This window comes from Lathamus discolor, chromosome 4 (genome assembly GCF_037157495.1).
Source record: "Lathamus discolor isolate bLatDis1 chromosome 4, bLatDis1.hap1, whole genome shotgun sequence".
NCBI lineage: Eukaryota > Metazoa > Chordata > Aves > Psittaciformes > Psittacidae > Lathamus > Lathamus discolor.
The window spans coordinates 94,964,745-94,986,509 of record NC_088887.1 but is presented as its reverse complement, the minus strand read 5'-3'; the positions used below and the strand labels follow the sequence as shown (position 1 = coordinate 94,986,509).

The 21,765-nt window shown below is 37.8% G+C and overlaps 1 protein-coding gene across 3 annotated transcripts in view; it reads right to left on the bottom strand.

Annotated features, from left to right (window-relative positions):
- Nucleotides 1-1,472: 1,472 nt before the first annotated feature.
- Nucleotides 1,473-21,765, bottom strand: part of NAA16 (N-alpha-acetyltransferase 16, NatA auxiliary subunit) — a 61,808-nt gene continuing 41,515 nt past the window's right edge. For all 3 annotated transcript variants that reach the window (XM_065678173.1, XM_065678174.1, XM_065678172.1), the window contains 11 exons: nucleotides 12,534-12,606; nucleotides 12,128-12,297; nucleotides 11,651-11,803; nucleotides 9,992-10,120; nucleotides 8,863-9,076; nucleotides 7,446-7,639; nucleotides 6,620-6,728; nucleotides 6,020-6,118; nucleotides 5,309-5,452; nucleotides 3,561-3,658; nucleotides 1,473-3,285 (listed from right to left, as the gene is read on the bottom strand). In XM_065678173.1, coding sequence (XP_065534245.1) covers nucleotides 3,085-3,285; nucleotides 3,561-3,658; nucleotides 5,309-5,452; nucleotides 6,020-6,118; nucleotides 6,620-6,728; nucleotides 7,446-7,639; nucleotides 8,863-9,076; nucleotides 9,992-10,120; nucleotides 11,651-11,803; nucleotides 12,128-12,297; nucleotides 12,534-12,606 — 1,584 coding nt within the window. In that variant the 3' untranslated portion in view covers nucleotides 1,473-3,084. The remainder of the gene's footprint in view (nucleotides 3,286-3,560; nucleotides 3,659-5,308; nucleotides 5,453-6,019; nucleotides 6,119-6,619; nucleotides 6,729-7,445; nucleotides 7,640-8,862; nucleotides 9,077-9,991; nucleotides 10,121-11,650; nucleotides 11,804-12,127; nucleotides 12,298-12,533; nucleotides 12,607-21,765) is intronic.

Here is a 21,765-nt window from a genome sequence, read left to right as displayed (position 1 = left end):
GGGTCAATGGAACAGTGGTGCTGAAAACAAGTAATATCCCAGTCTTAGCCTAGAATATTTTGGACTAGGCTCAAATGAGAGAGGATAGGCAGTCTCAGATTTGAAACCTGAAGTCAGGTGTAGGGTGCAACTGTGCTGGGGCAAAGGAAGATGTGAGGCTCTTCAACCTGGGTCACCCACACAAGCTGACTCTATCTCGATTGTCTACAAATTCCTTATGCAGCCAAGCAGTTATTCTGATGCCAATGGACTGATAAGAGAAGCTACCACCTGAGATGTCACATCTGCTAGAGGAGGAAAGGAGTTAATGGACAGTGGAATGACCGTAACTGACTGTCAAAGCGCGTTACATTGAGATGAGAAACTGCAGAAGGGAAAATAAAGGCAAGAAAGTGATGAAGGAAACAAGAATGAAATGGCAGTATGAAAGAAAACAGAGCCAGACCAGCTGATGTATTTTAAAGCTGTAACACTGAAATGCGATTCTGTGACATGAACACCTACCGTTCATGTATTATAGCACATTTCTTTGGGATGACGTAACAGGCCTGTTAAGTTTGATGCCTTTTCTATTTCAAGTTACTGAAAAAACAGTGAATCTTTTCAGACTAGTTTAAAAAAAACCCCAACAAAACAAAAAACCCCACAGACCTTTCCCTGAAGCTTGTTATTCTCCATTATTTTTGTACCCTTCCCATACTACCCTAGTCTCTCTTTGCAGCAGTCTATAGGACTGCCAAGCATCTATCATGAGAAGCAGTTCACACCTGGAATGACAGTCCTGAAGAAAACTCAGCTGTTGCCTCCAGCAGTTCCAAGAGAAAACCAAATCACACGCTGGCTGACAGAAGACTTGAGTTTTTGTATTTTCAGAATTCTCAAAAGAGATGCCACAATTCTTAGTGCTAATTTCTAGACTATTCGTCTACTTCCTCAAGGAAGAAACTGCTGAAAAGATACCCCAGGTATTTTTGCTCAAGCCTGATTTAAAGTGTCAGGCTAAACAGACCCCAGAGGGCTGTTTCAGTCTCACCTCTCTCAGGCTGCAATCTTCTTTTGAAGGCCTGAACTAGATCTCTCGCACTGTGCCATCACTATAAAAGACAGAAGACCACAGTCCCACTTCATGCCTTCACTTTACATGGGCTGATAAAAAAGCTTCCCAGGCACTGCTGAGCCAAAGTGATGCCATTATGGACAATTCCCTCTACCTGCTTGAGATACCTTTGAGGAAATCATTCCACAGCAAATGGCACATGGTGAATACACAAGACAAAAACATCTTATCCCATTTCTCAGGGAAGCATGTTACTATATACAGAGGTACAGCTCTCAATGTGCTAAATGATTTTTTTTTACCTTAACTACTTACAGTTCACGTTATACCAGCAAATGTTGCAACCGAATAGAATAAAACTGATGAAAGTGATGCGCTGAAGTCCATAAATAGGCAAAGATTCCAAACCAAAGGCAAGTGTGTACAAAATAATTTATTACAGCATAACATATGTTGGCAATATTTTACAGTGAATTTTCCATTCAACAATTTGTAATCTAAACAGATGACACACAAAGGAGAATTTTAATTAGAACAGTTTATTTGTCTTAATAAAATCCCCTCTTCATGAGCTTCTATCTGCCTTTGAGGGGCTAGTTAATATTCCTGAAACTATTTACATTGCAGTGAAATAAAAAGAAACCAAGATTGAATGATTCCATTACAGTTTCCAGAAAACCGATTTTCTGTACAAGCCACAGTATAGTTATGTTTGATAGCAGTTTTTATAGAATGTAAAGCTGTGGTATGTAGCCATTTTGTCCAGCAATACTATGCCTTAAATAGGTATATTAAGAGTCAGACTTCCATTTTGATGTGTTGTATATTTAATAGTTAATGCACCAGAATACAATGTAAGAAAAAGGTTCGTTATGATTTGTCAGCCTCTTTGTGCTCCCTTAAATGATTTTTAAATGTAAAACATACTCCTCATGTACTATTTGCTTCACAGCACCTAAAACAATAGTATATAGGCATGACAAGTACTGGAGTATAGCCGTAAGTGGACAACTAAGACTTTTAATGGAGGTAATACAGTAAACTTACCAGTGAATTTTTATGATCTAAGGAAGAACTGTATTCCTCATTACTGTACCTTCGGTGTTAGCCCAAAATTGGAGCAGCTTTTTCAACTTAAGTGTCAATAGGTGGACAGATGGGAGAAACCAGAAGGAAGAGGAGGAAGGGGAAGGTGGAACAAAAGACAAACAACCGTATCAAATTACGTTTTCTCAGGGAATTGGCTAAGGATACTCAAAAATATTAAACTGCCCAGAAACTTAAGAAAACAATAGCTATGGAACACAAAGTAGACAGAATAGTTTTCAAAAAGTCTTAGTTTGGGGGTTTTGTTGTTTGGGTTGGTTTTTTTTTGTTTTGTTTTTTTTACACAATCTTCATATCCATCAACACTGGTTCCATATAAGACACACACCTGACAAAAACATGCAAACCCTCAATGCTCTCATTGTCACTGGGCTTCCAAAGAAACCAAAATGACCAAAGACTAAAAAGAAAAAAAAAGGGGGGGGAGGGGGGGGCAGAACCACAACAGAAAAAACCCTTAAAGAACAGTAGAAGACAAAGAGGGCAATTCAAGCAGCACTTCAGTCTTAATCTGCTAAAAATGCTCAAATGATAATTTATTAACAAGATATGATCACATTTGTCTGTATATGTAACAACACTTACGTGATAGCAGTCTTTAACATCCATATTTTTGTGAGGGAAGGCTGATGGATTATTAAAAGACTTAAAACTGTACAAGTATAAACATGAAAAATGCTGATTAAGGATAATGTTTACATAAATATTGGCAGTTTTTGTTGGGAGAAAAAAAAACTAATAGCATAATCCATTTCATTTAACTATGCAAATTTTTTTTTTTTTATACCTGTTAAAGTTTTAAAATACAACCTGGAAAAGTAACCCTGATCTGTATCCAGCCAGCACGTAATGAGAGTCAGAGTTCTGTATACATGTGTGCATGTAGGTATACACACACACACTGGCTTGCACACACTACTTCAAATTTCATTAGAAAGCAAGTCATGGTTAATGGCTGTATGATTCACAGATGCAATGCTGCTATCGTCCTCATTTGTGGCAGGCATAAAGGCAGACGTATAAGGAAACAGTTTATGACATGCTGCTTGATATTCTTCACATTGAGTGTGGCAGCTTCCAAAACTGCCATCAAGCAGTGCCTCAAAAACCTTTGTTAATGTCTGAAGAAACAAAAGTAATAGTTAATAAATGTGACTTACAATTGTTTTATTACTAAAAAGATGTATTATTAAACAGTACTAATCTGAGCAAGCAGGTTCTCTGTTGGTAGTCAGGTATTTTATAGTTGTACATAGGGGACAAAATTTGAAATCTCATTCTTTCAAATACTAATAATTTATCACAATATATGAAGCATGTACATTATCCTGCAGTTAAGCAAACATTATTCAAGAACCTACAGATTTTTTTTGGCTTTAAATACAGTATCTTTTACCTTCACATTTCTGTCTCTCATGTTTTTATCCAACCTAGTAGCAACAGCAATTGCTTTTTCTTGTCTTGATTTGTCCAGGAAATACATCATCTTTGCACCTGATCACAAGAAAGAACACAACAGTCACCTAACAGCAGTCCTAAGACAGCACTGAACATGAAGATACACAGAATCCAGTGTGAATTAGGACTTCTTGCAAGCTTTAATAAACGTTCTTTTCCTCCCTTATTCCCTCCTTTATAACTAACAAAGCTAAAGCTACTTTGAAATTTATTAGAAGCATAAGTATTGACTAACACAGGAGATCTGCTTCTGCAGAAGTGAAATGCCTCACTTTACTGAGGATCTGTCAGTCAAGAAATATACATGAAGAGTACATTAATGCCAGCCCTTCAAATCAGCAGGCTAAATAAAATCCACCCTACAAACGCAGGAGTGAGTAGAAGACATTTTCTCAGAGATACCTCCAATACTGCTCAAAATATTTCAAAGTGAACAATGGAGTTACTAAACAATTGTGGAACACAGTCCAGAAGAAATTCAGAGCAGTATATGTCCATATGGCAGGCAATAAGACCAAGCTGGGCTACTAACCTGGAGCCAAGTAAAACAGCTTAGATACAAAGACAGTGTAACACAAGTCTGGTTCTTTGCTTGGACTAGACTACGCTGGTGAAAAGACAGACATTGCATAAACCTAACTATACAGCTTCTTAGACCACAGAGTTTATTGAAACTGGCCTGGCATCTCTGCAAAATACTGTGTTGCTCTTTTTATCATAACCGCCTTAATTTAATATGTCATCTTAAGGAACACGTAGGCATTTCACATACTTTTCCCAAATACAAAGTCCAGACACACCTCACTACATAATATACTACAAAGAACAAAAGGCTTAAGAAATAATTTTGCTGAAAAAGTGAAAAACCCTCATTCTGAGTATACTGTCTCTTCCTACTCAACTAATTTCCTCAATTATTAAATATGTTTTCCTAAGTAAAGCTTCCTAGTTCTTACTGCTTTTTGTGTCCAGAAGGTTTCAGAGAATTGTTAGACTGAGTATGTGTGGGTTTAAGTTGTCATTATATAGGTTAAGTTTGACACATTTTGTTTAAAGTCTGGCAGGCTATGGTATGGAAACTCAAAAGCAATTAAAATTCTGCTTGTAATTTTTTTACTAGTAAACATTTTAAGCTAAGAGAACACTCATTTGTACCCTATTAGCAGCTACGTACAGCTCTTCTGCACAAATAGCATAAGTGTCATGTTTCAACATTTTAATTGTTGACCATGAAGCAGAAAAACAGAAGTAGTGTAACAAGTTTGTCATGTAATTTTTATTGATGCTGTTGCTACTTGACAAACCTGTGAGAAGGAACAGAGACATTCCAACTGGTAACAGGGAAAAGCACCGCTTCTAATGTATTGGATTTTCTATTTTGTATTTCCTAGTAATTTCAAAACTAGAAGCTGCAACAGGAGGGATGATGTTGCTTCCATATTTGAGTATCTGTGGTGGTTTGAGCACACTTTTTTGGAGGTAAGAAACAGGTTCCTTATGTATCTAATAAAAAAAGTGAATGAGTTGGGTTTGACTTCTTTTTAACATGGTAAAAGAAAGCAAAAACCTACAATGTAAAAATGTTAATTTCTGCCTTACTGGTTTTATGCATAAGTTATGCACTGCAGATTAAGATTCTGGATTCAAGTCATCTCCTTTTCAAGAGCATTAAAAAGTTAAACAAACCTGACAGTTGGTGCTGAATGGAGGTAGCATTGTGTTTGAGAAATTCTTCATTAAAACTTTCCAAGTTTTTATTAACAAAGATTTTCTGCATTTCTTGAGTTAGGACCTTGCTCACAATTTCTGGGAGGTTACTATGGTCAGATACTAGAAGGTGGAAGAAAGAGGGAGAGAAGCAAAAAAGCCATTTAAACAACTGTAGATGGTAGTATGAAACCATAAACATCACTACTGAAATTCCCATTTCTAAAATTTGGGTACATAAACACAAATCTCAGTTCAAAACAGGTTGACACAAGCATTAATCACGCATTTACAGAGAAAACATTCATAAAGGGCAGCAGGAAGTTAACATGACAGGGCACAAGTTCACAATGCGTACTTTGCTTCTGTTAGACTCTCTCCCCTGTATCCGCCACTTATTTCCGTAAAACTTAAGAATTTCAGTGATCTTCAGAACACCTACTCTGTGAAATTTAGCCATACTGAGTTATTTAGTCTACCCGATTAATGGAGGAAGGAGTATAATAACACAGTAGTACCCTGGATAACACAGCCTGTGCTTTCTTCAGTAGTAGCATAAAAAAAAAACATTCATTTTTCATCATCAGTTTGTGTTTCAAGAGCATTTATACACTACAAAACTACGTGATTATGTCCTTGTACAGTATAACCTCCTGTATCTTTATACATGCATACTTCCCACATACATACCAGCTTTAGAGAATTTAATCAAGCACTCATGTAGCCATGGGTTATTACTGTCGATAGCAAAAGCTCTTTTGACAGACTGTAACATTAACAGAAACTTTCCTGTGGAAAGGAGAAAAAACAAAAACATACCAAGATTAAGAATACAGAACTTTCTATATCAACTACTATTTTACTTTAGTAAATCTAATACAAACATGAGAAACATCAATGCCTACACAGAATTAGAAAGGACATTTATTTTTCCCCTCCAAATTGCTTAGTAAAATGGAAATGCCTGCTACCCGAACTCTGGCAACACTACATAACGTTACTATCTGTTTGGCTTTGTTTTTCCCTAGATAATTTAAGATCACACTGCAAATATCTTTCTACAGCATTTATTAATATATACTACAACTTACTTTGTCTTAGGTTTTTTAGCTTAAAGGTGGCTAAACAAAAATTATATTTCCCCCTTATTGTTATTACATATGATGACAACCCCAGTTTCAGTCAAGTAAATACCTATTCCAGACCACTTTAGGGTACACTCAGGTAACACAGGTAGCAGTGAAGGGTTACAATTCTGTAGACCAAAAATAAAATTATGCTGTACTTTACCTTTTCTAAAGTATATTTCAAATGCTAATAAATGTGTTTCTATCTCATCTCCAATAAGATTCTTAAGTGGTATAAGGAATTTAATGGCTTCTTCTAATGGATTTTCTACCTGTTTTAATAAAAACACAGTGAAATTTAAAGCTTAAAATAGGCATCAAATAAAAACTACCAAAGATAGTTTCTGCTATTCAGAGCATTTAAATACTGAGGCCAAAGGTGAACTGTAGGGAGCTTTCTGAAATAAACTGAACCACAACATTTTTATTTGACCAGCAAGATTTAGAAGTGTTTACTCGTGACTTTATGCTGACAAAGACAACATCATTGCTAACTCTGGCATGGGTTATGTAACGCACTTGTTATAATTTTGCATTAGGAAACAATGAAATATAACCACCTTAGACAACAAGCTTAAACTTCTGAAGTGAGTGTGACAAAGGAGGCAATTCTTTGTGCTTAGAGATACAATGGCTCATGTCTTCAAATTTGGTGAACTGCACACATATTTCTGTTAGTTCTTCCTCTATTCAATGTATGAAACCCAAAACTCTTGAGGCAAGAACCATATTTTTGCTCAGTATCTATTTTAATGAAGTATGGCTTAATGTTAAAAAAGAAAAACAAAATTTACAGTATTTTAATATAGACCTTTGGTTTATTAAAGGAAAAATGTTACTTTTCTTTAGTGTACACAGACTACACACCTTTGTGTGCAAGAAAGATTTTATAAAAACCACTGGATTCTTTTAAGAGAACCTGACAGTAATCCCATACTATAGGCTTTTTATGATGATCACATGAATTTAACATGAAAGACCATGCTAACCCTTTCCAGTTTTTCAGGAATCAGCTCTTCCCTGGGCCCACTAGTTTCCTCCTCCTCTTCATCTCGCTTTTTCTTTTGATTCTTTTGTTGTCGCTCTCTTTCCGCATGTTTTCTTTCCTCTTCCAGTTTTGCTTTCTTCTGTGCTCTTCTTTGCTTACTAAGCATTTTTTTCAATTCTTTGGCTGAGAGATTTTCTACAGATCAACGAGGTGACAAACACAAAGAATTTAATTAAAAATCTCTCCTGCAAATGCCGTAAGATAATTCAATGGATGCAAGCAAAAACTGGTATTTTTTGGGGTGAAGAGAGGTAAAATATTCTGGCATGTATTAGAAGGATCATTATAGGAATATTTAGGTTGCTTGCTGTGTTCAGATTTTGACTGGACTAACATTTAGATAAATGAAGAAGGTTTGACAGTTGCATGAAAAGCAGAACACACAAAACATGGTTTCCTACAGGTTCACATAGAAGTGAGGAGCCTTCAGGCTTTCCATTCACCCCTCTTCTCCTTCCTTGCTGTCCCACTGACCTAACCAGTTTATCCAATATCATACTGTAGTTTCCACTCTGCTTACTGTGGTGTCTGAGAACAGGAGCTGCACTAATAATGTAGCAAGGAACAGAAGAACAGGCTGTTCTGGGGCTAACACATTTTCTGTGGCTGTGACACCACTATCTCTCCTGGACTAGCCACCATTCTCAGACAGGGAAGCAAGCATTCTTTCTACCCCATTCACATAGTGCTGTTTTCCCCTGTGCATAAGCCTACTGAATCCCAATGCACAGCAGGCAAATGAACTAACATGATGTGACTTCTTACTCTTCCCCATCTTAGTTTCTGTGACATACTGCATGTGAGCCACATCTCACTGGTTGCCTCAGAAAGTCTGCCTTCCATTTAACACTTCTTTAAAATCATTTCCTAAATGTATTGATTTTGCTAATACACACTTACCCATATATTCTTTGATCCTGAAGTTACATGAAAAACCATAAAATGTAGTAAGTTAAATACACTAAATCAAAATGAAATTATTACAATTCAGACTGCTTTCCCACAAAATCCACCCATTGCTTCGTAATTCATCTGTTAATGACATTAATCTTTTGTTTAAATGAATGAATGGCAGAGCTAAATTTGATTTTTCCTCTCAATATTCTGAAATGCCACTCCTCCCCAGGTATTCCTGCTGGGTTCATTCACATACTAATTTTTTAACATGATGAGAGGAGAATAGAAGAAGAAAGCTGTAGCATGTTATCTATGATCTATCTCTCTTCAGTTATCAAATCGTAACAGAAAACAGGAAAAAGTTATGTATGCTACAACTCATATTTATTCTCTAGCACACAAAATATTCAGCTTAATAAGCTTTTGCACGTTATACACATATGAACCTCCATTATGGATACCTGAATTCACTTCTTGTTCTTTGCTTTCATTGGTAAGAGGATTATCATGGAGCTTCAAGTAGATTTCAATTGCTGATCTAGCAGCCTTGAAGTAGAAGGCATGTTTCCTGAGCACATCTTCTAATCTCAGAAGGTCTACATAGGCACGAAGAGTCATCTTTCTCATGCAGTATGTGTGGAAGTCAAATTGATCGTCCGTTATCTCAAAAAAATGCTTCAAATAAAAAAAACACCACAGAACTCTTAGGCACTTCCTTCACTTAGTCTGATTTTTAATTAGATGGAGGTGAATACATCAGTTACAGCTGATATTATTTACAGGCAATACTGAACAGCCATAGCAGTATCCTTATAATCCTGACTGTCCAAGAGAACCTCTCAGTAGGAAAGAAACCCGCCCAGAAAAATCAAATTTTGTTAACAAAAACTAAAATGTGATTTTTCAGACTTTTGAGAACAATGCTGATAAAACACTCATGTTTTAGTTGTTGCTAAGTAGCACTTACCCTGATCAAGGACTTTTCTGTCTCTCATGCTCTGCCAGTGAGGAGGGGCACAAGAAGCTGTGAGGGAGCAGAGACAGGACACCTGACCCAAACTAGCCAAAGGGGTATTCCATACCACAGCACGTCATGCCCAGTATATAAGCTGGGGGGAAGTTACCCGCAAGGGGCTGATCGCTGCTCATGTCGGGCTGGGTATTGGTCAGCGGGTGGTGAGCGACTGTACTGTGCAGCACTTGGGTTTGTTTATTTCTCTCTATATATATTTCCTATTATCATTACCATAATTCAATTATTAATTGTTCTTATCTCAGCCCACAGGTTTTAGATTTTTTCCGATTTTCCTCCCCATCCCACCAGTGGGGTGGCGAGCAAGCAGTTATGTGGTGTTTAGCTGCTGACTGGGCTTAAACCACAACAACATGATATTTACTTCAAGTAATAGTTTTTTCTATGTAATAGCTAGGGATGACATCTTATCTACTGCAATAAATCAGCAAATATTAACCTGTTTTTAAAAAATCACTGTATGGGCACTTTATATGCCAAGAAAATCATCAACAAATACCTTCATTAGTGTATGAGAAATACTTGGAAAGAAATTGATGGCGTTTGCACTTACTTACCCTTTCTACTTCGTGGCATTTTTTCAAGGCATCACCATATTTCCCTAACCTTTGATAAGCTGCAGCACATTCTGTCTGGAACCACATACACTGCATCTCGTTTAGGTTTTCCATAGCAGAAGTTCCTTCCTGAAATAAGGGTCATTATCACTTTTTGCTATCATAATTTACCACCTGCTTCTTTCACCTACAGTTTGTTTCCTACTAATGGCCTGGAACTATCAATCCTTCAATTGCTTGGAATACAGTAGAAAATGGATAAAACCACCCAGCAATTGAGAATAATTCTTGTGATACACTATGCCTCCCAAGGTATCAATTTAAATGATTTTAAAGAATGAGTAGTATCATCCCAACAAGATTAGTGTCTCAACATTTAACTCATGCTTGCATACACAATCTTACTTTCATAGTTTGGGGGCAGAAAACAATACTATTTTTAAAAAACTTAAAAGTTCAGCAAACAAGTTTTGTTGGGTTTTCTCCCCTCCATCAGGTAAGCGGCATCTACTAGTTTACTAATCCACCAATATACTTCTTGCATTATCATGTAGCATGAATAACTTAGTTTTAGAAGTTCATAGTCTGAATAAATGAAGTTAGATTTTTACTTCATACTTTTTTCAAGAAAAAAAAAATCCTAGGATTCATTCTTTATAGTTTCAATGCTCTAGATTAAGAATAAACAAACTGGAAGCATGTTCCACATATCACGAACACTAGCTACCAAATTTTCACATCAGTCTTTATACTAGAAAGAAAATCCTGTTCAACTCACATCTATTTATTTACGTAAGATCTATCCTGTGTTACCACGTATCTATGCTAGAGTTCTGTATCTGCTGCTCTAACATTTCCACAACATACACAATGAGTTCTAGTGACTGAGTTTTCAATCATTCCTAGAAATATCTAGAAAGATTGGATTCAAGTATTTTCACACCTAAAATTAAGGAGCCCAATTCATTTATGTGCTCTAGGAAATCCCACCAAGCAGCTCCTTTATAGTTACATAAATGATACGGAAACCTTGGCCCCAGCACAACAGGGACGTGAGCCTGTTCCAACAGGTTCAGATGAGGGCCATGAAAAATCAGAGGCGTGAAACACCTCCCCTGCGAAGAAAGGCTGAGAGAGTTGGGTTTTTCAGCCTGGAGAAGAGGAGCTCCAGGGAGACCTTACTCCAGTCTTTCAATATGTAAAGGGGACTTACAAGGAAGAGTAAGACTTTCCACCAGGGCCCTTAGTGACAGGACAACGTGTAACAGTTTTAAATTGAAAGAGGATAGGCTTATATTGTATGTTAGGAAGAAATTCTTTGAGGATGATGAGACACTGGCACACGTTGCCGGAGAAGCTGTGGATGCCCCAACCCTAAAAGTGTTTGAAGGCAGGCTGGATGAGGCTTTGAGCAACCTGATTTTTGAAAGGTGTCCCCACCCATGGCGGGGGAGTTGAAGTAGATGATCCTTAAAAGGTGTCTTTCAACCCAAACAATTCTATGATTCTATATAGTTATTTACCAGTAAGAGCATTATCTGAAAAACAAACACTAATAGAAGATAGTTTGGAGTGGGGTTTTTGGTCAGAAGTTACATGATTAAAAAACAAACTGCCAGATGTAAATAAAACCTCTCTTTGCTAAAGCAATGTACTTACCCTCGTGAATTTAGAGCACATCTCCTCTGCATCCTTGACCATATTTGCTCGCAACATGTATTTAGCACACTTAGAATTGATAAATCTGTCTGCAGTATCCAAAGACTGTGCTTCATCCATCCATTTGGCAGCTTCCTTGAGGTTACCTACATGCTGTTAAGGAGAAATTAAATAGTTAACTTTCAGTATAAGCCTGCTATTGATCAACTCCTGAAATCTATAGCCGTAGGTATTTGAGAAATAACAAATGGCAGTGTTACAATTTGCTGTAGGTTCTGACTCGCTTTGCAAAACCTAAACAAAAGGGTTTTCACTGTTTTCCTGACAGAACAATGCCCAAAGAGAAACCCGCATGAAAACCAATGCCCATAACCACTGCTAACTGAAATACTAGACACACAGCCACACCAGTCTGATGTGGGCTTGGTTTTTTCATATATACACTAGGTACTCCACATAGCCAAATTAGCTTTTTACCTTGTAAATTTTTGCTTTTAAATAGAAGAGTTCTATCAATGTTGGAGTGCTGGCAATTGCAGTATTAATGTAATCCAAGGCCAGAGAACACTGTCCAAGTTTGTCAAAGTGTTGTGCCAGGAAATATCGAACCCAAAGCAGTGTCGTTGGGGGCTCTTTCTCTCCGTTTTCTGTAACAAAATGGAAAAAGTTACAGTAATCAGTAATGTTGAAGACTGCATCTGAAGAACAAACACAAAATACAAAGCTTGGCAAATTCAGCAAGTATTTCCTGAAGTGAATTCATTCACTAGAAGCTATTACAACTACTTTCTTGCAAAGTATTAGCACTCCAACAGTTCTTGATAACTGCCATAAACAGTATTAGTGATTACAGGATAATTAATAGAAGATCACAGAAACTTACCACATGTACTAAAAAGATCACAAGTTTTCAAAGAGGTTTCATAACCAGTAACAAGTTCTTGGATTGTAGAAACCTGCACATAAAAAGAAAAATCACCTCAAGTTATGCTTTACTATCATGTTTATAAATTAACACACTGAAAAATAGGCTTGAGCAAAATTAGAGAAACTATACTAATTACTTGACTTGGAAAAAATTGGGTGTATCCTCACATAGTTTACTTCACTTTTCACAAGCTTCCTTTGATCACCCATTTTAACTGGTGATATGGCAGGGAAACAGGTGTAATCTTTGTCAGCTTACACAGAAAAGTAAGTACATTTGATTAGTACCGATTTTAAGATGGATTTTGGAAATCTTATTAATTTATGTTACTAGCTTTTAAGTGGCCAAACTGAGCCAACTGAAGAGAGGGTGCTTTGGAAAACACTCTGCATGAACTTACCACAACAACAGATATAGGAGAGGATTCTCTGGTTTTCTGACAGGCTGATATGTATGATTAAAGATTATTTTTTTTCTCCTTGAAAAGGTGTTGTTGCCTACAATATGGGCTGCCTCTTTTTACATAAAAATGTCTAGTCTATACTGAGTGATTTAAGGCTAATACTTTCTGACATCAGACCTTGTCAACAATGTTGCTGTGCATCCCGAGATTGAAGACTCAAAATTCACCTAAGAGTTTTGAACTCACTATACAAGTTTGACATTTATAATGCATACAACTGTTAGTACCAGTGCCCTTCATGACCATGAACTATTCCAATACCAGGTCCATGACTTACAAGTGCCAGGTAGTATTTTAAGCATTTTATTAAATGCTCAACCTGTTTTGTAGTTATATTTTAAACATGCCTGCCATATCCAGCAAGCAACCAGCCTCTTCAGGAAACAAGAAAGCTAAAGCAAGCAAGCAGCATGAACCCAAAACACAGAAGGGACTTAAATAAGATCTTACTGTAAGCATAGCGGGATAATAGCTACATTTGCCAACTAGGTGAAACCTATAGATGGTAAAAACCTAAAACTTCAATGGTTAAAAGATGATCCTACATTAAATAAAAAAAAAAAGTCACAAGACTAAAATAAGAAGTATTGTGAAGAGAGTGAAATTTAAAAAAGCAGGATTTGACAAAGCACATATCCAAAGCACTTTAAGATACACTTTGGGAGAGGAGACGAAGGGAAAAAAAAAAAAATCTTGTTCTGGAAGATCAAAGTATACAATTTGAAGGTTACTACTTAATTTAACCTAATTCAGCACAACAGGCAAGAAATGCCAAACATTCGTTTCAAAGAGAGCAGAGAAGGTGTCACACCCAAGTCATACACAGCCAGTGGAAACATATCAAAAGTGTAATAAAAGGTATAAACATTCTAGAAAGCTCTGGGCAAATCTCATAAGAAATTGTTTCTGGCAGCAAAATCTCATAAAATACTATAAAATGTTACTAGACCTCAAATAACTATGAAGTGACAAAGGATTATAAAAAAAGTCACAAATAAATGGACAAAACCAAATAAATGCATTAAGCTGTTGTCTGGTCTCAAGACATCTATTTACTAAAAGAAACCTTCAACAACCTCAGAAAATCTTTGAAGATTCTCTTCTCTAAAATGAGCTTAAATGCAAAAGAAAGCATCTGTTTCAGGCAGCAGACCTGCAGCATGTATGTTCAACAGGCTAAGTGTTACTTCCTTGTAGCTTCAAGGTATTCCCAAAGTTATTCTCATCTAGCTGACAGTAAGCTCAAATTCCTTTAAGACCAACCAGCTTTGCTAGACTGCAAGCGAATGGTTTGTAAATGTAGGAAAACCCTTTCCACACCACTACACTATGTATGATTTTTTTCCACTACTGTGAACTTGGAGCATGGCTTCCCAGCTGGACAAAGACCATGCTATCACCAAAAGAATGGTGCCACCACCTCTGATCCACGTCCCTGCTTTGGGCCAGCGGTAGTGGCTTTAGCCGGCGTTACAGGTGATTCACTCCGTTCTCCATCTCAGGGTACAGAAGCCCAATTACTAGACTCACCATCAGGGGGGCTGGCAGAAGAAAGATGTGGGATTGTGAGTAAAACAACAGTGAAATGAAATTCTCTGATCTTGAGGTGATGGAGAATACCAAACTGTACTATGTTTTACACAATGCCAACTTCTTCTGAATTCAGAACTCTGTAGTGGTTTTGGCTTCTACAGTCCAAGAAAACACACTGGAAATGTCATTTGGAAAATTACTTTGAACAATACGCTTGGAAACAACTATTCAGTGAAAGCAACAGCTACAAAAAATGCAAATCAGGTAGTCTGGTTACTGCAGATGTTCTCAATGGAAATGACAGTTATCTTTGTTTCTCGTGACTACTCAATCTTTTTCCTCCCTTTTTATGCTTATGCTTCAGTCTCTTACTAGTAATTTAGGAAAATAATTCCAGGTTCACGTGATGCTTTGGGGAACAAATTATCTGGAAATACGACCCCCAGTTTCTGTATCATATTAACTGCAGCTTTAGTAGTAAAAATCTGTTTCTTGGATTTACTACCATCTATTATCCATATTCTGCAGTCACCACTGCCATCTCAGAGGCAGTAATATTTTACTAAACATTACAGCATTTTTCATAAAGATCATTTTACAGTTGCTAAAAACTATCAAGCTGAGGTATCTGGAAATACCATGATACTGACCACGAGTTAATTTCAAACAGTATTACTCTAGCGAAAAAGAAATTTTGGTTATTCCCTTGCCATAAATCTGAAAAACCTGAAGATATTACGAAAGCGTAACTGAAGACATCAACAAATCTCAGGTTTTATGACAAGAACTAGTGCCACCAGTTTCCAAAGCCTCTTAAAACATCAAAATTCAGACTTCTAACCTTTGAGTTCTAAATCACACAGGTCACTACCTACAACTTTCAATTTCATTACAAAATAACAAGATAAGAAGCACATAACTTAGTACCAAATAAGACAGAAAAAACAGAAAGCTGGTTCAGAGTTCTGGAGAAGGCCTTTGATGACATTTTGAACAGGCTTGCAGCTGGACTGTGGCACACAATAACAGTACTAAACCATCCCTTTCTTCAGTTGTCTCCTCCATCAGTCCATTTCTGAGATAGTAGTAATTATTCTCTCTCACACACACGCAGGAAAAAAGCTAACACAACAGAGCTGAACCCATTAAATAATGAAGAGGAATACTTCAAAGATTTGGTTCCTTGCTTTTCTTTTGGTGCTATGCTCTCCACACCATTCTAAACAATACCTTCCCCAGAAACAGCACTAAGAAAAGCTCCAATACAATGATAGCACAAACAAGAACATCTTCTGAAGTAGTATTTCTCGAATAATTTGGTTTCAAAACTACTTCTGGTCACAGAGGCCCCCTCACAGCCTCCCTGAATAGGGTTACATAATTACTTGTGATAGAAAAGAAAGACATACAGCTTAGCTAGGAACTCGTACTCCCTTCTCTAGGTCCCTAGAGACACTGTGCAGGTGGATCCCAGCTTCAGAGCCAGTTCAGCTCTACACACTTCTACATCCTGAAGTCCCCATCTCTACAAATGAAGATGCTTAGATGTGAACTTTCAGTCCTGAAAAATATTTTATAACTGGTACCAGAGGCACACTTCTGATGATCTGTTGTATCTAGCACAGCCCCATCACACCATTAACAATATTTAAATCAAGGGCACTCTGCCCATACCTTTCTGAATTAAGACAATGATGGAAAGGAAGTTTCAAATAACCTGCCAACAGACTCAAAAAGGAAAAAGCTCACAGAGTCAGTCAATCACAATCAGGGGAAAAACACGGGGAAGTGGGGCTGCTACACATTAAAAAAAAGGTTTTACAACAGCCTGATGAAAACAAGCATCATCTTCATCTATAGCCAAGAGATGACTGGTGTGAAATGAGATGTGCTTTTTATCAAGGCAGCAAAGAACAGAGCATGCCAAATACATGAGCCAGCTGGCACACCTGCACTGCACAAAAGGTCTGAGGTCAGGTTCTTCCAAATGTATCCACACAAGAAGGTGTATATGGGCAGCCACCCTAAAAATCTCCTAAAAACCTCCATTAATGACTTGTAATCACTTTCAAATTTAAAATACACCTATTGGAGTGTCATACACATTCAGAATTCAGAGTTCACTAAAAATCAAGAATAGCTAGAGCTCCTTTTTGCCCTGGATTAGGTTTGGAGGTGTGCCTTATGATACACGTGATTGCCAGTAAACTGCATGTCTTCCTCAACAATACAGCTGCACTGCATTAAGTCTGTAATCAGTATGCACTTGACTATATACACCATCAAATCCTACTATGATTAAATATCTCAGAATAATGCTAACTTGCTGTATAAATGAAGGCTACTATTGCTGTCCTTTGCTGCTAGCACTGAGAACAGCTACTCCTGAAATAGAATAAGTGATACAATGTCAATACCACCAAGGGATACACAGGCTATCTCAAATACTAACCTCCAGAAGAAAAAGCTTCCTTCATTTAACCAAGCAAGTTTTGTTTGTATTTGTCATTCAAAAAAGTAAATTGTAACATGGTACTTTGTATACCTGCTCTGCTGAAACAGCACTGTTTCTTTTTTAGGGCATGCTATGTAAACATATAATAAATCAAAGCTTATAGTACAAAATAGCATTTGCTAAATGTTGCAATTGTTTTGCAATTTTGACTGAAACATCCAACATTTGTAGTGATTTGTGACTACATTAATCAGTTTTTGTCTCAGACATCTGCACTGGAAGCATATTTTTGTCCCATATGTAACAGGCTTTGCACTTTTGAGCTATTCTTAGACGAGAGAAGTCTCAGCTAGGGGACTGATCTCGGTACACCAGCTTTGCAGAAAGCAGACTACTCAAGCAGAATGGCAAATGAATCACAAGAAGAACATTCTTCATTAAAGAATTTACTGCTGCTTTGGAAAGGTCTAGTACGTGTGTGTTTACACACTGAAAGTACAACTGCACAAGCTCCTTTGTAGCTGGGCAACAGCATTACAAGTGCAAGATCAGTCTCAGGTTAAACAAAACAAACCTTAAGTAGGATGACTACAAATACAAGAGTGAGCAGTGAATTTTAAGTGCTTCAAATGTAACAAGTTAAATACTAAAACAACTCCTAAAAGACGTTATTTTAAAAGCAATACTCCTTGAGTATCTTTATAAACTGCTAGGGCATCTACTTGGGATGGAAAAACGTAGGATTCAGCCAGACTTGGAAATGAAGTCTCAACTTTGAGACTGCTGGGAACTGTCAGAATTGCTCAGTCTTCTCCATAAATGTAGCATCTTTCCATTCAGAAAATAAAAGTATGACTCGCAGGCCAGAAAGCCAACCGTATCCTGGGCTGCATCAAAAGGAGCGTGACCAGCAGGTCGAAGGAGGTGATCCTGCCCTCTATGCTGCTCTTGTGAGACCTCACCTGGAGTACTGTGTGCAGTTCTGGGGTCCTCAACATAAGAAGGACATGGAACTGTTGGAACAAGTCCAGAGGAGGGCCACGAGGATGATCAGGGGACTGGAGCACCTCCCATATGAAGACAGGCTGAGGAAGTTGGGGCTATTCAGCCTGGAGAAGAGAAGGCTGCGTGGAGACCTCATAGCAGCCTTCCAGTACCTGAAGGGGGCCTATAGGGATGCTGGAGAGGAACTCTTTATTAGGGACTGTAGTGACAGGACAAGTGGTACAGGGGAAGTTTAGATTGGATGTAAGGAGGAAGTTCTTTACCGTAAGGGTGGTGAGGCAGTGGAATGGGTTGCCCAGGGAAGTTGTGAATGCTCCATCCCTGGCAGTGTCCAAGGCCAGGCTGGACAGAGCCTTGGGTGATATGATTTAGTGTGAGGTGTCCCTGCCCATGGCAGGGGGGTCGGAACTAGATGATCTTCAGGTCCTTTTCAACCTTAACTATTCTGTTCTATGACTAATGAAACGATTTTTCAAATTCAACTACACATCTAGTTGTGTTATAAACATAGTATTTTTTCCTCAAAAACTGAGGGAAACTTCAATGAAGATGTGTATTTACTATTGGCAGCATATTTGCTGCACCTATAGCAAAGCTACAAAAAGTACAAACATTAGCATTCAGCACATCATAAATAATAACTAATTTGACTACAATATTCCTATGTCCTTGTCTCACTACATAGGCTATCTCTTTTAGAAGTAAAAGCTAACACAGACTAGCAGTTTACAAAACCGTCGAAGTTATACAATTTGGAAAACCTTTGTGCAGGAATCTGGAGCTCAGTAGGACAGTAACACTACAGTCAGAACAGGCTGTCCTAGAAAACTCTCCTACAATGGTCAAGCTGTAAAATGTACAACACAGAATTAAAATAAAACCGTAGGGACTACACAAAAGAAAACTAAAGGCTTGACTTTTAAAGTTTCTTTTCGATTTCACACTTCCAGACATTGACCTTCCACTGCATTTTCAAACTTAGCTACAGAAATTTAACATGCCAGCCCACTACCAAAGTCCGCATATAATTTACAGAAGCCTACACATTTATCTGCTATTTCCAGTTACACAGAGACCTGTAGAAGCAGCACACTGCTTAAATGTACTAGACATCTTTCATCTAGGAATCAGCCTAAAAGGATAAACAGACTATAAATGGGATATTGTTTTTCCACAGACATACTGATGGAGACATGACAGAGCCTTACGAAACAGTCTTACAGTAACTCATAAATCAGAAAGTTGTGCTAGGAGGACATCTCATATGGAGTGACTGATCTGAAGTTTACTCATACTTTAATTCACTCCACCCCAAATTAATCTACACTTCATAGTGAACTGCAGATATCTAGTAAGTTATACCAAGTACGTATCAGTTTAAGTGTGAGAATAAGTGTGTAAGTACAGAAGAAAAACAGTAACAAAATTCAGAGATGACTTGCTAAGCTAGACTTACTTCTCTAGCAGCAGTCCCATGTCTGAATTACACCAAAACCAACAGGTGGTAAGGTACAAATCAAGGAACCACTCGAAAGCAACAGAAATACAGATACGAAGCAACAAAGTGAAGTATTTTGTTATGTGTCTTTTCCTAAAGAGTGCCTGCCTCAATTAACATACACCAGAGTGGATAAAATTGAAAAGAAATAGGGATAGTAGTTCTACCAGAGTACTGACACCAGACAGGGTTTTACTTTCATTTTCATATTCACAGAATAGTTTGGTTTGGAAGGGACCTTAAAAATCACTTGGTTCCACACCCTTGCCACAGACGGGAATACCTTCCACTAGATGAGGCTGCTCAAAGCCCCATTCAACCTGGCCTTGAACAACTCCATGGATGAGGCAGCCACAGCTTCTCTGGGCAACTTGTGCCAGTGTCTCACCACCCTCACAGGGAAGAATTTTTTCCTAATATCTAATCTAGATCTACTCTCTTTCAGTTTAAAACCATTCTCCCTTATTCTATCCTTATATGACCCTCCGTCTTCCTTCTAGGCCCCTTCAGGCACTGCAAGGCTGCTCCAAGATCTCCCTGGAGCCTTCTATTCTCCAGGCTGAACAACCCCAGCTCTCTCAGCCCATCTCCATTGCAGAGGTGCTCTTAGCCCTCTGAGCATCTTTGTGGCCCTCTGGACTCAGATGAGCAGGTCCACATCCCCCTTGTGTTAGAGGCCCCAAAGCTGAACACTACCACATTTCCTAACATGCTTCCACGCTGCTGAACTAGAGCTCTCTTTCACTTCCTTATGCAATCCATCAGTAGTTCACAGACAGCATCTAACTACAAGACCAACTGCAACTTGCTGCAAATTCCTTTAGCTTTCTACATCAAGGATGAAAAATGCCTTTTTTCCTGAAAGGGTTAAAGAAAGATCTTCACTGGAGACAGCCTACCTTCCTGTGCAGACATTCTTACACCATTTTTTGAGACTGTTGTTTCTGATGTTTCTTCCAGCCATTTTCTCTCATGCAGTATTTCCTCACAGTCTCCATGTTTTTAGTTACTCAGAAAAAGGGCACATGTGCATTAATGTCGAGCTTCAATGGAATCAACCAACGCACCTGCAACACAATCGACGCAAACCTTGATGTTGACTAATTGACTCTTTGGATGGTTTATCTCATGGATATAGAGCCCAGCATGTACAGGGAACCAAAGAGTATTTCTGAATACCGCTTAAGTACAAAGAGAGCTTTTTTGGGGGGAGGTAGGGGTAGCATTTCAAGATCCCTCTCTTGTGACAACCAATAACAAATAAGGCTGTTCACTACTATTTCTAATACATCTGGACAGCAGCTTACAGAATGTGAACATTAATATATCCCATGCAATTGCTTATGCTTCAGGTTATTAGCTTCCATCAGAAAAGCTCTGTAAACAGCCACAGATACATTCACCCTGAACAGTAACTTTGCAAGAACAAAACTCATACAAACACAGTGACACTCCTAAACATGAGTATTTGCTTCCTGAATGTGCTCAAAGGACTATGGCTTCTTCCCAACCTAATAAGTACTGTGACAACTGTGAATTTTATTCAAGTACAAAGATACCTGCATGAAAAGTGCAGTTTAAATATCCAAGTATTCTTCCAATTTAGAAATTAAAAGAAGCCCGATAAAGATTTTTCATAAGCCTCCACGCTGCATAGCAGGCTTTTTAAATTAAAGGTTTAGCATTATAGAAAACTCAACAAGAATGGCTACTCTACTGATACCCATTTTTTAATGCCAAACTTCAGAAACTGAAGTGCTAAGTAAAGGACAAAAACTAAAAAAACCACTTGTGGCATAAAAGAGGAAGAACCCAGTAGCTTGTCCGCAAGTCTCCTATACCAGAGAAAAGGATTAAGACACACATATTAAAGTATTTCAGGTACACACAGACTGTATTGCGTTGAGACATTTTCCTTGTAAGTGCTCCATGTTTCTTTAGCATGTAAATAAAATCATATCTCAGTTGCACTTCAAACCCTTTCATTCACATAGCAGTACTTTCAAGTAGTTATTTCAGAAGGCTCCACAAATCATGAAAATGAAACTTTTCAGGCTATTCTTAGAAGTATCAACCGTAAGTAAAAAAATCCATTACATTCCCATTTTTAAAGCCATGTTTTGTTTAAGTAGCATTTCAAAGTTCTAGACAAAAACAGGACATCTTGTCAGTAAAAAGCTCCAAACCACAAACCCACAAGTTTCCTTGTGTAGGATGAAGCTGCCTTTTAAAT